Here is an 18,191-nt window from a genome sequence, read left to right as displayed (position 1 = left end):
GAAAAGGGCAGGAGGGCTTTGCAGAATTAGGTTACAATTTGTGCTTTGTATTTATAAAGATAAAGAAATTTCTAAGTGCAACTTGCAAGGCACCTTTAACTGTCAAGTTCTGTTTGCTGCTAGCCCAGCACCTCTGTAACTCTTTACGCTGGAGCCAGAGTGGTATTTGGAAAATCACTAGTTCACAGGTCAGAAGGAAATTTCTTCCCAGTTTGACTTTTGATGGTGGCTCTCTTACTGGCTGGGGGTTCTCTGGGTCATAGTGCTTCCCATTTCTCTTGAACAATACCTCAGGTTCAAGGAATGAACCCGGAGTATGGCGGAAAATCTTTATTCACTTTAAAATTTACATAAAATTAGCTCAAACCCTCATCCCACATCATATGGAAAGGTCCACTGTTCCCCCAATCCCAGATTCTTGCAGGTTCCTAATGGATGACTGCATGGGAATTATGTTTATATGGTTACTTTTACTTCTGTTTCCTGCTACTGTTGATAGTGGTCACTAAAATTACCACCTGGAGGTGAACAGATAATTCAGACTTAATTCCAAAATTCCCAAAGAATTGTCATGAAGCCTAATAGTTCTCCTATTGGAGTCATTCCTTCATGGTAAGCTACTGTTTCAGGGTCTTTTGAAATACATTACACTACCCAGTAGGGAGTATCTTACCCCCAATGTAATTAATCATTCTAGTAGTGTGCTCAGTAAGTTCCAAAGAGTATGGGCTGTCAGTCATGATAATTTAGTGGAAGATAGTCACTGAATAGGGTAAGTATAGGGTTGTTTGAAAACAAGAATGAAAGTGGGAACAGAGACTTTTTCTAGGTGTGGATTTATTTTCATTTATCTTGCTTGGTACTTAGAATGAATGCACTTTTGATCTGAGGACCCATGTCCTGCTCCATTTGAATAGGGAATAGGGAGGCTGCAATGGTAGTAGATAGACTCCTTCAGAAAGGAGCAGGAGTTTGACAGACTGTGGTTTGTTTTTCCTTTGTGAGAGATCTTTTTTTTTTTTTTAAGATTTTATTTATTTATTTGACAGACAGATCACAAGTAGGCAGAGAGGCAGTCAGAGAGAGAGAGAGAGAGAGAGAGAGAGAGAGGAGGAAGCAGGCTCCCTGCTGAGCAGAGAGCCAGATGTGGTGCTCGATCCCAGGACCCTGGGATCATGACCTGAGCCGAAGGCAGAGGCTTTAACCCACTGAGCCACCCAGGCGCCCCCTTTGTGAGAGATCTTATTACCATTTCCAGAATATGTAACTCTGGATTTTGCCCCCCACTCTCCACACTGGGACTGTTATTTATGGAAACAAAAACAAACACTTGTAGGCCTTACTCTATAAGCAAGATTTTACTGCTGGAGCTGATCGATTCCACGGAGGTGACCCGTCTCATATTGCCAGGCCACTGGGCCAAGTTCCAGGACCTCAAAGCTGTGAAAATAATTTTAACCCCCTCTAAGAGTATTTACCCATTCTTAGTTTCATTTTCAGTTTCTTTCATTTCTTCATCTTACAGAGGTCTCTATTAAAAACTATTCAACTCTTTTCTCCATTTATTTATTTATTTTTTTAATTTTTAAATTTTTAAATTTTTCATTATGTTCAGTTAGCCAGCATATGGTACATCATAAGTTTTTGTTGCAGTGTTCAACAATCCATTAGTTGCTTATTATACCCAGTGCTCATCACCACACACACCCTCCTTAATGCTCATCACCTGGTCACTTTTCTCCCTTTAAAAATCACTTTTCTGGCTCTTACTATAAAACAACAGACAAGAGAGTAAAAATAGTTATATATAATTATGATCACAATATATATGCAAATCTCTGAATATGTTTTACTCAATATTCTTTCATACATACTTTCTAAAGCTTCTAAATTGTTTTCATTTTTTTAAAAAGATTTTATTTATTTATTTGACAGAGAGAGATCACGAGTAGGCAGAGAGGCAGGCAGAGAGAGAGAGAGAGAGAGGGAAGCAGGCTCCCTGCTGAGCAGAGAGCCCGATGCGGGACTCGATCCCAGGACTCTGAGATCATGACCTGAGCCGAAGGCAGCGGCTTAACCCACTGAGTCACCCAGGCACCCCAATTGTTTTCATTTTTATAATTTTTGAGATTGTATTAGTCCATTGAATTGAAAATACAATTTGCTTTATTTTGTGTGTGTGCACATGTGTATTTTATTCATTTAGAAGTTATGGCCCCACTGTCTTTGGTTGCTAAAGAGCTTTCAGTCTAATTGTCATTGTTTTATAGGTATTCTTTCTCTAGTTTTTAAAGAATGGGCTTGTAAGTTTGAAAAAATATTTTATGCTTTATGTTCAGCAGCTTTACCACAATATTTCTAGGTGTGGATTTATTTTCATTTATCTTGCTTGGTACTTAGGATGTCCTTTTGATCTAAGGACTCAGGTCCTGCTCAATATGAATATTTACAATCTATCTCTTCAGCTATTGTTTATCTACCATTCCTTCCATTCTCTTCTCAAGAAACTCTAGAGCTTCTCAGACTAACTCTTCATGACTCTTATTAATCTGTTCTTCCACATTTTTACTTCTTTCTCTCTGTGTACAGCATGCCAACCAAGGGTCCGATGGATCAGAATAGATGGAGGGGATGCTTCTCATTGTTGAGGGAGCCCAGAGCAAAAGGCTCCAGCAGTGTATGGACCCTGGGGCAGGCGTAGGGAAGAAAGATGAGGGGAAAGGTGGGGGGTGGACATAATGAGTCATCATGGAGAAAGTGTCTTCAAGGCTCTCCCTCCTCCCCAATATAAGGAGCCCTCAGCAGAGGCACCTGAAGCAGACCTCTACCTGAGGCCTCAGATAAAGAAATCTAGGAATAAAGGTGCCTGGGCTATGAATGTAAATATGTGAATAAGCATGACTAGCCACAGATCTTGAGTTTTGACTACAACTCCCATTAGAGACTGCTGTGCATGACCTGTGCACTAAATCTGGTGTGGGGAGGACAGTTTTCCCCCATGAAGCCTGCCAGGTAAAACCTTTGTAATTGCCTAGGGTCAGAACTAAAAAAATTAACATGCGTTTTTAACTAGAAGTTAGATTACTCAGGAGAAACAGACAGTAACCAACATACCACATCATGTCAGGTCATAATAAGTACTCTGATAAAAAATAATTCAGTGTAAGGAACAAGGAGTGACAAGGATGCTGTCTTCAACAGGATGGTCAGAGAACTCTCCCGAGTGGGTAGCATTTTATGAAAGACTTATATGAAATGGAGAAATAACTATGAGATTATATGGAGGAAGGGCCTTCTAGGCAGAGGGACTAATATGAGAAAAGGCCTTGAGATAGAGTGTGCCTGCCTTTGGGAGGAGTAACAAAGAAGCCAGTGTGGCTGGAGCTGAGCCAGGGAAAGGGCTTTGGAAGATACCAGGGATCAGATTACATGAAACGTTGTAGGCCAGGGAAGGATTTTGGATTTAGTTCTCAGTGTGATGGGAAAGGATTTGGATTTAATTTTTATTGTGGTGGGAGGTCATCAGGGACTTCTGAACAGGAGAATTATGTCATCTAAAGGGTGATTTTGGCTTGAGGAACTAGACGTGGGGGCAAGGATGAAAGTGGACAATTAGGAAGCAATTGCAGTTATCCAATCAAGCGGTAATGGAGGGTTGGCCAAGGTTACTATCTGCGGACCCAGTGAAAAATATTCCAATTCATAATCAGTCTCAGTGAGGCAAAAGAATTGATGGAGTGGTGGTATTAATTAAAGAGGAATTAAATAAAAAGATGGGAGGTGGTGGTGATAAGGTGAGGTGCTTTCCATTTTACATTATATGATGGTTAGTAAATTTTAATAGATCATATTTCATAAAACATAGTATTTTTTAGAATTTTACAAAATATATACAGATATTGTGTATAATATGTGAATATATATGTAATTATCCATATGTTTATGTAGATAATAGGATACATGGTAAACTTGAAAGCAAAGCTAGTTTTAACAGAAATGTCATGCAGGCCACGAAATCTGAAGAACCATCCCTGTTCTACAATACAGGATCTCTCTTTAGTTTACTGTTAATGAAAAAAAATACTGGATGACTCTTGTTAAAGGACAGTAAAGAAGACTTTATCTAAGGGGTAGGAGTGCTATTGAGATAGGCATGGGGACCACTGCAAAGGGATTTTACAGTGAGGGAGAGATATTTGGCTCAACTCCAAATATAGCATGGGCAGGTGGGAATTTATAACCAAGAAGAAAGGTGGGGCAGGATGGGGGGTGGTCAATGGATGGAAAATTACTAAGGGGAAATAAGGGTAAGGAGGGATTCTGCCCAAACCCACTTAATTCTTGCTAAGGACAGGCCAGGGCAAACAGACATTACCTGGGGGATTGTGGAGGATGAGGAACCGATCAGATTCAAGCATAATCAGGTAGCAAGGTTGGGGATTCTGGTTAAACCGGGTTCTTAGCAGGGTTCCTACTAAAACTGGGTTTTACAAGGATGTGCACAGATCGACTAAAGAGTGGATTAGGAGCCTGAATAAAGTTAGATCAAGCAGAAAGTTTTTGTCATACCTAAAAGACAATGTCTGCAAGATCGCTGGATAAACACAAAACCCCTTTTCTCTGGTGTCCTTTTCTTTGCTTCATATTGTCTCCTCACCCTTTTCTTACCCATATTAGAGTTTAGCTCTGGTTATCATAGTTTTACATCTCCTCAGCCACATCTGTGCAGACCCTTTCTACAGATGGTTCAGATAAGTACTGACAGCAGCAAGTGGGGCAACATCTCACTGAGATGGAGGACAGGGGAGGAAGAGAGTATCTGTTGCTATATAAACAGCAGTATCCAGCAAAACGCTGAATATGGATATCTGGAGCTCTAGGGAGAGTGATTGGCTAGAAATAAGCATCTGTGAATTATTAGCTTATAGTTAGCAGTTGAATCCAGGGGGATAGAAGAGAAAAACCAAAGAAAGCGGAGAGTAAGGAGAAGATCAAGAACAGATACTTGAGATAGCATTTAAGGAGTGATCAGAGAAAACTGACCAGAGAATGGGAACGAAGAGAGTTTCCAGAAGTAGGTAAGACCAACACTGTGACATTCAACAGAGTGGTCAAATGACAGGAGGTCTGAAAAGAGCTCTAATTTGACACTGGTGGGAAGTCACTGACAACCTTTGTGAGGGAAGTTTTGGCACCGAAGTTGGGTACAGAGGCTGGGGGTGGAGGCAGCAATTGCTACTTATTCTTTCAGGGAGTTTGACTATAAGAGAAAAAGAAACTAAAAGCATTAGCAAAGGGAATTGTTGAAGTAACTACGATGAGGAAGGGAGAGGGTAGTAAGCAGGGTAACCAGCCCACAGAACAAATTAAATGGGATGGGAACAGATTTGTGATATCATCAGTCTGAACAATTGAATAAGTTCCTCCAGTATTGCTCAAACATTTAGTTATAAGAATTAGCATGTAGATCAAAAGTGAAGTGTTTTTAGGATGAATTGTGCACAAAGGGGCAAGTTTATTGGCAACAGAATGATTGGAAAGGTATACTATTGCTATGCTATCTAATATGAATCCCAGTAGTTCCATGGGCCCATTTAAATGTAAATTAATTAAAAATTTAAAAGATTAAAACACCTTCCCAGTCACATTGGCTACATATCAAGTGCTCAATGGCTACAGTGTCTGGTGACTCTCACGTTGGTCAGCACAAATATAGAACATTTCCAATATTGCAGAGAAGCCTTTTGAAAAGCACTGCACTGCAGGGGCTAAACTGACTAGAGCTGAAGTCTTGATGAAGTCAAAGAACAAATGTTGGTGGAATAATAAAGGGCAAATCTTGGAGGGAGACATCTTGTGGACAGAGATAGGGTACATTGAGGTTTAAGATTTTAGGATTAGAGCTGTTCTTGGTGAAAAGGTTCAAGGTTATGTCATGGGACAGGAGCTGCTGAAATAGCCTGTGGATGAAGATCTTTGAAATGGTAAAGACCAAAGAACTTTGAAGCAAGGTTGTTGGTGAATTTATCCATGCTGAAATAGCTCAAACTGACAGTAATAGTTGGTTGGAAAGAAGAACCTTATGTCGACTACCAAAATCCTCAGTGAACAAAGAAGTAATTACAAATGATTAGTAGCGACCAGTGGTGAGAGAGGTGGGCACCTCAAAATGGGAAGGATGTTGTTACTCAAGTTCTCTGTGAAATGTGGTAAAACAGGCAGTGTCTGAGGACAAGGGTTGTCCTTTAGGTAGGGCCAGATTTCAACGAAAGCATAATCTTACGGAGCATATTTGATGGAGAGGTTGAAGATACAGAGGAGTTTATTATAATGGAACAAGATTTCCAGAAGACCTAGTAAAGCTTTGAAGAAAGTTTAGTAAAAGAGGAAAAATTTATGAGTACAGATGACTGTAGTAACTTGAGGAAAAGATGGTTCTTGAATTTATAAGATGTGCATTTGGGGTAATGGCCAGGGAAGACTGAAGTCCCAGGGGTAGTCAGAGATCTCACAAGGTTAGAAGACTATAGTTTTTGTGTAACATTCAAACAGTATATTGTTTAGGAACAAACTTCTCTATCTGATTAGGGAGTTGTCTAGACGAATCTTGTGCGCCTGGCTCCTGACATCATCATAGCAACCAATCAGTTATAATTAGACCCAGACCTTCTCTATTACCCAAATCCTGGGCAAGGGAGAGAATCTCAATAGGTACCCACCAATGGAGTCCCAGTGATTCCAGGAGCTGGGTGACCTAAGATGTGGTGTCATCACAGGGGAGGACTGAAGCCTCCTTGAGATAAATCTTCCCTACATCATCAGGAATCAGCATGATGTGCACCATGTATAGCTCTGAGTGATGTCATGGAAGGCCGTGGTTGGTGAGGAACTAAAGAGTATAAATTGTGAAATACTTTCAGTTCCACTCAAAATGGACCTCAGTGATATTTCCACCCCAGAGTGAGGGTAGAAGGAGAAGAGACAGATAGGAACAAATTTTTTCCGATCATTACTTTCTCTATTCTACTCTGGAAATAGAGGTAGAGACCCTGTCTTGCAGCTTCTCAAACTGAGCTATTGTTAAAATGCTGATTCTGAACAGCAGGTGTGCTGGGGGGGGGGGGGAGAGGCAGAAATTCCACATTTCTGACCAGCTCCCTGGTGATGCCCATGCCTTTAGAACACAAACCACACTTTTGACTGGTAGGTGAGGAGTGGGGCAGTCAGATGGGTGTAAGGAAAAGCCCTTATAATCTTTGGGTGGAGGAACCTAAGTCAGAGATTTGGGACTGGTCTGTTACTGGAAAAAGTTGGTGGGAAGGAAAGAAGATACTGTAAGGTTCTGCAGAGAAATAGTCATAAATCAAGAAGAGAGAAGAAGCCGAAGGTGAAGTCATTTCCGGTCCCAGAAGGTACAACTGACCAGTAAGCAATAATATAACATTGACCTGTGAACTGGCAGAATTTTCAGCTATGAGTTTGGTTTCTCCCTTAGGTCATCTGCTCTAAAACCAGAATGAGATTCCCCAGAGAGGAAGCCGCTAGAACCTTTTACAGCAGGTGGCACTCTTACGTTATCATTCAGAGTTTAGCAAAGAAGTAGCAGGAGCCACAGGATTGCCTTGCAAGGCAATTGCTGACTACAGTAAACCTTCCCTCTGTTCCCTTTTCAGAGTTCCAGGTACTCAGTAAATTTTCCCACCGTCCTCCAATATCGGAACACATCCTACACATAGGCTGCATTTTATACTTGCCAAGTGCTTTATAGGCTTCTAGCAAGCACTATGCAATAGGCAGTGATTTGAACTTGTGCTGACTCTCACAGTTGCCTGAGTCCTCTTCCCTTAGAATTCAAACCACCACCAACCTTCTTGATTATGTGTTCTCACTGGGCCACTCTGTGGACAGTTCAATTTTGCCTGGTGCATGTCACTGTTATTTGTCCTACTCCCTCTAAGAAGAGAAAAACATTGATCAGATCAATTTAATTTCTCCTACCGCCCTCAAAGAACACCTCAAAGGAAACTCCTCTCATCTCTCTCACCAACCTAACTCCCCTTTCCCCCTTAATGTTAAGACTCTTCACTGAATTCTGGAATGATGAAGCTTTATTCAAAACCCACCCTAACATTTTCCCCAGGGCAACATTTAACTTTATATTAACTAAGAAGCAACATTTCCCACTAACCCTGCTCTTCTCACCCACCACTATTTAATTTCTTGGCCAACTCTCAAGTATTTCTGTGACCCAGAACAGGTCCTACAAAACCTTATAATCAATCACATTTAAGGAGTTACGTGGCACACATCCCTTCCACAAACTTCAATATGTCCTCAGGGGTGAAGGCCTTTCTTTGAACTCTCCCAGCATGTCCTCCAGGGGTGGTAAAAATTTCCATTGGCAATGCATACTGGGAAGAGCAAATGTCTCGTACCTGGGGTTTCCCCAATACTCCAAAGCACATCCTCACCTTCTCATCTATGAATCATTTCCAGCATTTCATTCATGTACGCTAAATGGTCTTTGACCACCACAATCCCAAAACAACCATCAGAAGGCCCAGTTCTCCTTCTGATCCCTGAAAGAGCTTAGAGAGGTCACTGAAAATAGAGGCTTTGGTTGACTCTGTCATTTCCAAACTGTTTTACATCCTTGGGCAAGCTGGCCATGGAAGCAGCATTCATGAGGAAAACTCTGTAACAGGAACTATGTGGATTTCAAATATATTACTCAATGTGATACCCAACTAGTGAGGCATAACGAGGGGGGCAGATATTAAATTTGTTACCATTATCAGAAATCTTTTCAGTATAACAGGCCAAGGAATTAAGGGGGTGGGTAGGGGAAGGGAGAGCTTTTGGTAATGGCGTAGAAGTAATGGAGCTTGAAACAGCTACAGTGAAGACAATCGGTATTCAGGTTATGGGAAGGTTAACAGGTGGGTGGATTCCTTGTCTAACTCTGCTGTTTTCCCCTGGTATGGGATTTAAATTCACAGAACCATAGTACTAGAAGATTTTTGGAACCCTTAGTCCACCCCTTCATTAAACTGATTAAGGAAACTGAGCCTCATGGTAGTTGCAGTTTGCACAAGGCCCACATTTAGTTAGCAGCAGAGTGAGGACAAAAGTCCCATTCTCCAGATGCCAGTACATATGCACTTTCCAGAGTTTAATACCTAGTTCTTCAGTATCATTACCGGTAAGATAACATCTGGGTATTGTATAAAGAGAAACGGGGTTGTTTTTTTCTTCTTCCTTCTTGTCTCTCCTTCCCTAACCTCTACCTTTCCTTTGTTAGGTGCTGCTTCTGTGAAGAGTCAAGCATATTTCAACAAGACTGGAGAACTGCCATGCCACTCGATAAACTCTGAAAACATCAGCGTGGATGAGTTGGTAGTATTTTGGCAGGACCAGGATAAGCTGGTTCTGTATGAGCTATTCAGAGGCAAAGAGAACCCGCAAAATGTTCATCCCAAGTATAAAGGCCGCACAACGTTTGACAAGGACAATTGGACCCTGAAACTCCACAACATTCAGATCAAGGACAAGGGCTCATATCAATGTTTCATTCATCGTAAAGGGCCCAAAGGACTGGTTCCCTTGTATCACATGAGTTCTGACCTATCAGTGCTTGGTATGTAGTCAATGGCACGTTCAGATCCCTGGCCTTCTCCGATGGGACTGCAATGAGCAGAGAAATGTTGGGGGAGGCGGAGGAGGAGTTGTGGGGGGTACCTGTAGAGAGAAAGCAGGAAACAGCCATTTCTGGGAAATCCATTTGAAGGGAATGCAGGGTTTGGTGATAGGGAACTGAAAATCTTTTGTACTTTTTATAGTTTGCTTCTGAAGGATCAGTAAGAATTTGCTTTGGGTACAAACTAAAGCTAACTGAACAAAGTTAAAGTGTCTAAGGGAAAACCAAGGGTAATTTGGCCATTACTAAATTTATATAAATATGCAGGCTTCAGATCTCTTCTACATTCATCTTTTCCCTTTGGTCCAAGATTTCTTACCCACTAAGTCTTTGCCTAGAGCTCCTAGCAAAGGTGACAGCTGATTGATTTGGGTTTTTCCTTCAACCTCCTGGAGGTTACTTATGAGTTGTTTGTTGCCCAACAAGAGCCCGGGAGACAGAAGGGAAATAACCCAGCACACATAATCCACAAACTGACAATCGGCTCCTCTTTTTTTCCGGCCTTGAAAAGCCTAAGTATCACTACAGACTTAATTAAAATACAGTAAAATTATTTTTTATTTTAATGCACAGTTCTGTTAACGTATGCATAGATTCATGTAACCACTACAATAAATAGGATACAAAACATTTCCATCACCCTAAAAAAATTTCTTCATGCTATTGTTTTGTAATCATGCCCTCTTCATACCCATAAGCCCTGTTTTGCATCCTAGAGTCTTATCTTTTTTGAGAACATCACATAAATGGAGCCACCTTTTAAGATTGGCTTCTTTTTTTTTTTTTTTAAAGATTTTATTTATTTATTTATTTGACAGACAGAGATCACAAGTAGGCAGAGAGGCAGGCGGGGATGGGGGGGAAGCAGGCTCCCCGCTGAGCAGAGAGCCCGATGTGGGGCTTGATCCTAGGACCCTGGGATCATGACCTGAGCCGAAGGCAGAGGCTTTAACCCACTGAGCCACCCAGGCGCCCCAAGATTGGCTTCTTTTATTCAACATAATGCCTTTGAGATTTATCTAAGTTGTCGCATGTATCAAAAACCTGTTCCTTGTTATCACTGAAGAGCATTCTATTTTATTGACTCAACCCATAGAAAGACATTGGGATTTTTTTTTTCAGTTTGGGGTTATTATAAATAGCTGCTGTAAAGATATACAAGTGTGAACCTAAGTTTTCATTTCTTTAAGGTAGATACCCAGGTGTGTGATTACTAGATTCATATTAACTTTTGATGAAACTGGAAAAGGCAGATCAACAATGATTATGAAGCCATAGAATAAATAAAAGGCAAAAGTAGAAATAGAATGAGGAGTCCTCCCTTTAAGCCTTGTATGATTCAAACTAGGCTGCAGGACTTTTGGAACATTTAACCAAGTGATAAATAAGTGTGTTCAAGGTATGGCCAGATACCATTGAGGAACATGGTATGTTTTAGGTGGGACATGATCATTTTTTTATTTTAACAATTTTATATGTATTTTAACATATTAGGAAAAACAATAACTAACTTATCCAACCTGTGATTTCACAGATATTGTTAAGGATGCCAAAGGAGGTAACACTTTCTATAAACCACGTAAAGTACAAGCAGAGCACTTAATTAGTGTGTTGATAGAGCAAAACTTAGAAAAGTGACAGGCAAATCATTGGTTTTAGAGATAATAAAGTAAATTAGAAATTAGTATCTAGAACCTGAAAACTACAGTAACTCTTGAAGAGTTGCAAGGATTTTGGCTAGCAGAAGGGGCTAGGTGTCAGTGATCTCCAACAGCCATCAAATCTGAATGGCAAACTAAGGCATGAAGAGCTCTGTGTTTATCAAGGTCATATATTTTCCCTAAAAAAGGCTGGATTTGGCCTTCATCTTATAGTACATGATGAAGAAAGCTTGACAGTCATGCCCAAAACCAGTATTTTGAATTTCTAAATCCAAAATCCCCATCCACTCACTTATCACTATCCTGTTTGGGTTTCTAGAAGATCTGACCCAGAGCAGGCCAACACCATGAACTCTGTTAGTGTCGGTCCCTTTCTGCTTCCTTAGTCTGGCAAGCTGCAATGTACCCCATGAGACAGCTGGATTCTAATGTCAGACTACTTCTCTGTCCCCAAACTCCACTCCTCAGAACAATAACTTCACTGTGAATCTTTGGTGACTCAATTTCAGCCCTCCTGTCACTCAGAGAGCACTCCCCACCCCGACTGGGGTAAGCAGGAAATAAGCATGGCCCAAAACTCCATTCCTGAAAAATAAATGTGGGGTCTGTATGTGGCTCTCGCCATGGGCTGAGGCCCACACTTTAGATACCCAGAAGCTCCCAAGTGTGCCCCCAGGAAGTTCCCAGATCAGAGCCAGTTATTTGCAGTTGTCTTCTAGACACATCTAAATTTAGACTAACTTCTTTTTTTTGTATCTTTATTCTGCTTTCAGCTAACTTCAGTCAACCTGAAATAATGGTAACTTCTAATAGAACCGAAAATTCTGGCATCATAAATTTGACCTGCTCATCTGTACAAGGTTACCCAGAACCTAAGGAAATGTATTTTAAGCTAAAAACCGAGAACTCGACTACTAAGTATGATACTGCCATGAAAAAATCTCAAAACAATGTCACAGAACTCTACAACGTTTCTATCAGCTTGTCTTTTTCAGTCCCTGAAGCAAGCAATGTGAGCATCACCTGTGTCCTGAAACTTGAGACGATGGAGCTTCACTCCCTACCTTACAATATAGGTAAAGCTGCTTCCCAAGTCTATTTCTTTCATCAGGTATTATACCCAAATGGTTGAGGCAGAGCATTCAATGTGTCCTGCTTGCCGGGAAGCCTCCAACAGGGCCATTTTGTGGTACTATTAGGAAGGAACAAGATGGAGGGCTCCTCTCTTCATCTGAGTGTTGCTATAGAGTCCCAAAGACTATGAACATATGCTGCACTTAAGGAACTCTGCTCTTAGCCCCGAAACTGACCCAGTCTTTGGGGCTACCTTTGGATAGAAGATTCTGAAGTTTAAGTCAGAAAATGCAAGATTCCTCCAGCTAGAATTCTTCCATTCATACACACACACACACACCGTCATCATCATTCATCCTTCCATCCATCCATTCATACATACGGTACATGCTTTGAGTACAGAGTCACTCCAGATGTTGTTGGCTGTAGACGTGAATCCTAAAATGTATAAGACATGCTCTCTGCCCTCAAGTACCTTCCAACAGAATGTGCACACATGAAAAACTGGATTTTTAAAAGATTGAATTAGGATCTAAAGCATATCCCACAGAAATATGCAACTAACTTTAAAAACAAGAGTGACTGATAATAAGTTTTATAGACATTTGGAGATAGGTAGGTTCCTTGAGGGCCAGAGAAGCCTTACTAAAGGAAATGGGACCTTAAAACATCATAAAAGATAACTGGGCTTTAAAAGCATGAAGGGCCACCTGGATGGCTCACTGAGTTAAGTGTCTGCTTTCAGCTCAGGTCATGATCTCAGGATCCTGGGATCAAGCCCCATTCCAGCTCCCCGCCCAGCCAGAGAACCTGCTTTTCCCTCTCTTTCTGCTCCTACCCCCACTTGTGCTCTCTCTCTTCCGCTCACTCACTCTCTCTCAAATAAATAAAATCTTTTTAAAAAGTTAAAAAAAATACATAAAAGTATGGTGAAGAGATGACAGGTATCAGACTTGTGGTTTCCTGAACAGAAAGAAAAATTCTCAGACAGCATCCTGGCCTAGAAGGTGGGAGGACTAAAATCAATGAACAGTATTTGATATGGGCACAGGTGGTGGTGGTGGTGGGCATATGTATCAAGGAAAGACTAAGAAGCAGAAATTCTTACAGCATGTTGATAGTATAGTACAGGGTCCAGTTCAGTTGGAGGAAGGGGTTGAAACTAAACAGCGTCCACTAATAGAAGCCTAACATTTAAAAAAATTTTTTTAAATTTTTTTTATAAACATATAATGCATTATTAGCCCCAGGGGTACAGGTCTGTGAATCGCCAGGTTTACACACTTCACAGCACTCACCATAGCACATACCCTCCCCAATGTCCATAACCCCACCACCTTCTCCCTCGCCCCCTCCCCCCGGCAACCCTCAGTTTGTTTTGTGAGATTAAGAGTCTCTTATGGTTTGTCTCCCTCCCGACTCCATCTTGTTTCATTTGTTCTTTTCCTACCCTCCAAACCCCCACATTGCATTTCCACTTCCTCGTATCAGGGAGATCATATGATAGTTGTCTTTCTCCGATAGAGTTATTTCGCTAAGCATAATACCCTCTAGTTCCAACCACGTCGTTGCAAATGGCAAGATTTCATTTCTTTTGATGGCTGCATAGTATTCCATTGTGTATATATATACCACATCTTCCTTATCCATTCATCTGTTGATGGAAATCTAGGTTCTTTCCATAGTTTGGCTATTGTGGACATTGTAGAAGCCTAACATTTTAAAGTCCTGGCTTTACCCTGGGAGAACATCCATGTTTGAAACCCCACATTTGAGGAGAAGGAACTGCAAATTTCTCTCCTGGAATAAAGGCACTCTGCACCCACACTGCCTCTATCACTGCTTCTATTGATCCTGACCCCTCTCTTCCTACACATGTGACTTCTGCTTACCTTGGCCCCTTCTCTAATTCTGGTCCTTTGGTTTTCCCTCTCCTAAGGCATCGAGCCCACTCCTTGCTTCATCCTCGCAGCTTTCTTTCTCCTGCTCTCTCATTGTTCAAACATAACTTGGTCTATGGACACATTCTTGTAGGCAGCCCCTGGAGCCAGTCCCTCTCAGTAAGCTTGAACAGTGGGCCAATCTCTACTCTTGGTACTGATTTCCTTCTGCTAAGACATCTCTGCCTCTGAGAGCCCAGTAAATAGTTAGGCTACACAGAAGCCTGATTGCTTCTACTGTGGCCTCCCTTGGCTTAATAGAAGACTCTCTCCAAAAAAAAAAAAAAAGAGAAAGAAAAGAAGAAGAAGCCTCTCTCTCTCAAGCTATCCCTGAGGCTCAGATCCTGTTTGGAGCCAGCAACAGCACCACACATGACATGCCCTGGGACCTTCTGCCATGGTTTCCTCTGCCCTGGCTCCTACAGTCTACAAATGAATAGGGCCTTTCCATCCCTGCAGCTTCATCATGGCTCACCTTTCTGTTGCTTCTCAACTACTGCCCAAACCTTCCCAGCTCCCACCAACTTCAGAAATATTTCAGTTCCAGCTGCCTCAGGAAGCCAGGGCTTGCCTCTCTGTATCCCTATTCTATGGCTTGACCAGAGAGAGTATAGAACCTGAAGCAAGGTTACTTTTTGGGTGTCAAAAGGTAGCAATCTCCATGTTATCAAATATAACCCCCATTTGCTGGGTATGTCAAACAGGCTCAAGTGGGATAAAACTGGGACAGACTCAAAGAGGGTTGAATATGGCCTGCAATGCAGCAACTCCTTTCCTAATGTCCCAGGAACTGGGTATGTGCCCACAAATTGCAGCTAAACTAATAGGTCAACTGGTATTATTTTCCTATAATTCGAGATTAACGATCAGAATGAGTCCCACAAATGTCTTTAAAATGGACTCAGCTCTAAGCTTTCCCCCCAAAGTCTGTTTTCAACTTCCTGGAAACTTAGAAGTCCCCGTGCAAGGAAGAAAGTCCTGACCTCTCAGGAACTGATTCTAACCCTGATTCCTCAGGGCATGAAGAGATACCAAAGGTTTTCTAGTAAGTGATACATTCTGAAAGCCCTGTTTCTTCCACTGTGACCTCAGTGGAAAAAACAAACAAGCAAAACTGGAGGTAGGCAGCTGTTATATTTGTTCAAGGGGGTGTATCTGGAGCCTGATCTAGAGATGATAGTGGATGGAGAAATTATTACAAGGGAAACTTCAGGACCCCGGGCCTGGCTATACATGGGCTGAGGAAGCAGGGTGTTGCACAGATGACTGTACATTCAAAGCTTCCGCCTGGGTACCACACCCACATGCAGAACCAAGGGCCAGGTTGGCTTTCTTCTTCTAGATCACAGTCATTGTCATCCCACCCTCTGGGAAGGGAAGACAGCTTAGTCCAGGCATTTGGCCAGAAGCACTGGTTCTAAGCTGCTAAGGCCCTAAGCCTGGGGCTTCTATGGCCTCATATTGTGGATTTCAAGCTCCTCTGGCAGTAGAGCTCTGGGGACATGCAGACTTATAAATGAAGATGACAGTAATTATAAACCTTTTATAATCAATCTTCCTGGCTGATTAAAAACTTGTGGTCATTTCTAGATGCACATACGAAACCCCCCCCTGCCCGAGACCCCATCCTCTGGATTGCCGCTCTACTTGTAATGTTGGTCATTTTGTGTGGGATGGTGTTGGTGTTCTTTCTAACACTAAGGAAAAGGAAGAAGAAGCAGCCTGGCCCCTCTCATGAATGTGGTGAGTCAGTGCTTGTCCCCTCTGCAGACTGCCATTTTGTACCTACCTCCGGTCAGCTGCCTTCCAGAGCTCATTGGCTGAGCTCAGATTAGCAAAAAATCAGCAAGTGGTTGGAGGAAAAGGTTTTCCCTCGGGGTTTGGAGTCCGTATAGATGGGACTCAACATTGTTCTAGATTTCTAGGAGAGATAGTATTTCTAAGCTAAGGTCTACAAATGTACTTCTGGTTTCCAGACGAAACTGATTATTCCTTGCTTTAGCTACCTCACGTCATGAAGTTACTAAATTCAATGAAGTAAAATCATGAAAACACTTCTAAATGTTAATGGCTACAGACCTGGCAGTGTTCAAGCAGGGAAGCTTGGGGAGGCAGGGGTGGGGGGAGGATTAGATGGCCATAAGACTTACTTTCTCATTTCTAAAATCTGGGTTTCTGAGAAAAAAAGAGTGGGGTGAATTGTTCCCCACTGACATTTTAAAAATTATAATTAACTTTTATTGATTACCAAATATTACATACCCATTACCAAATATGCTGAAAAAAAATTTATAGTTCCACTAGTAAGAAAGAAATGGTTATACAGACAACATTTTGGTGTATATCTTCCAGGTTTTTCTGGAATCTGTTATTTTCCATAAGTGGAGTTATATTATAAGGACTATTTTTCACAGTTTAGATACTATCACATGTACTGTTTTCTAAGTTATTTGTACTAAGCATAGTAAGAAAATTGTCAGTGCCATCAATTATCATTCTATAGCATCATTTTAAATGGCTGTGAGATATTCCATTTTGTGGATACACCTGGGTTTATTTAACCAACTCCACATTGTAGAACACTTGGGTTGTTCCCATAGTTTTGCTATTGTAAATAGCACTGCACTGAGCAGCCTCCTCACTGACTCTCATAAAAGTGGTACTGTGCTCAATGGGGGACAAAAGGGTCTCTGACTTTAAAATAATTTTATGCCTCTTTGTGGTTTGGGCTGGTCTGGGCAAAGTCGCAAGGTAAGGTAATGCCTGTAGTAGAAGTTTGGTTGGTGCTAATAATTAAGGTGATCATCTTACTCACTTTGGTAAAAAGCACCATATGAGTAATGCTTTTGATCAGTGTACTGATTTTAAGATCCACTAGAAAATAGATGGACGGCATTAGCAGTCATTTATTTCATCCTGCTATATTTTAAAAACAAGAAACTGGGGTGAGATTATCCAGTTTCAAGAAATGAATACAAAGCTTCTGGTAGAGTCATATTCAAACTGCCAAAATATGGGGTGTGCTGATATAATAATAGATTTCTATGATATAAAAGTGTAAAAATTCAGGGGCACCAGGGTGGCTCAGTGGGTTAAGCCTCTGCCTTCGGCTCAGGTCACGATCTCAGGGTCCTGGGATCGAGCCCCGCATCGGGCTCTCCGCTCAGCAGGGAGCCTCCTTCCCCCTCTCTCTCTGCCTGCCTCTCTACCCACTTGGGATCTCTCTCTCTCTCTCTCTGTTAAATAAATAAAATCTTTAAAAAAATTTTTTTTAAAAAGTGTAAAAATTCAGAGCACAGGGCAAGATGTACAGATTATGTTTATTGAAGCTTTGACTTTTTAAGGTGAGAATTTCAAGCTGTTTCTTTCAATCTCATTGCCATTTAGAATTAGCTAACTGCGCAGAAGCACCTTCAGCTTGGAAATAAGCTGTTTCCTAATTTGCTTTCACATTGGAATGATTAGCTTACAAATGAAACAGGATAAGGGATGGAGAGAGAGGAAGAATGTTTCTTCCTCCAGAGGCAATCAGAAAAATTCAGGAGAGAGAGTTACAGAAGATGTGTGTGTACCCAGGGAAGAAGCTGAAAGGGGGCTCAAGAAGCTGTGTGTATGTATAGGAAATGGTCAAACTGAGTTAGGAGTGGTAAAAGGCAGACCCTAACAAGACAGTGTAGCATAAGAACTCCTCCCCCCCAAGAATGTGATAAAGAATATTGCTAGGAAAGTTTGGTCAGAGAGTCTCTTTTGCTAGTGAGTTTGGTTAAAGAGAAGAATCTGGATATCACTGGAGCAGGAAGATGTACCAAGTAAGCCTGC

At 41.5% G+C, this 18,191-nt stretch overlaps 1 protein-coding gene across 1 annotated transcript in view; it reads left to right on the top strand.

The window, feature by feature from the left end:
* CD86 (CD86 molecule) overlaps positions 1 to 18,191 on the top strand; it is a 66,444-nt gene that overhangs the window by 38,447 nt on the left and 9,806 nt on the right. Inside the window, exons 3-5 of the mRNA XM_080825835.1 lie at positions 9,302 to 9,637; positions 12,132 to 12,434; positions 15,963 to 16,115. Of these exons, the coding sequence (XP_080681961.1) occupies positions 9,302 to 9,637; positions 12,132 to 12,434; positions 15,963 to 16,115 (792 nt within the window). The remainder of the gene's footprint in view (positions 1 to 9,301; positions 9,638 to 12,131; positions 12,435 to 15,962; positions 16,116 to 18,191) is intronic.

The sequence above is a fragment of the Martes martes genome, assembly GCF_963455335.1.
Source record: "Martes martes genome assembly, chromosome: 1".
Taxonomy (NCBI): domain Eukaryota; kingdom Metazoa; phylum Chordata; class Mammalia; order Carnivora; family Mustelidae; genus Martes; species Martes martes.
The sequence above is the reverse complement of the archived record's forward strand: the minus strand, read 5'-3'. Positions and strand labels throughout refer to the sequence as shown.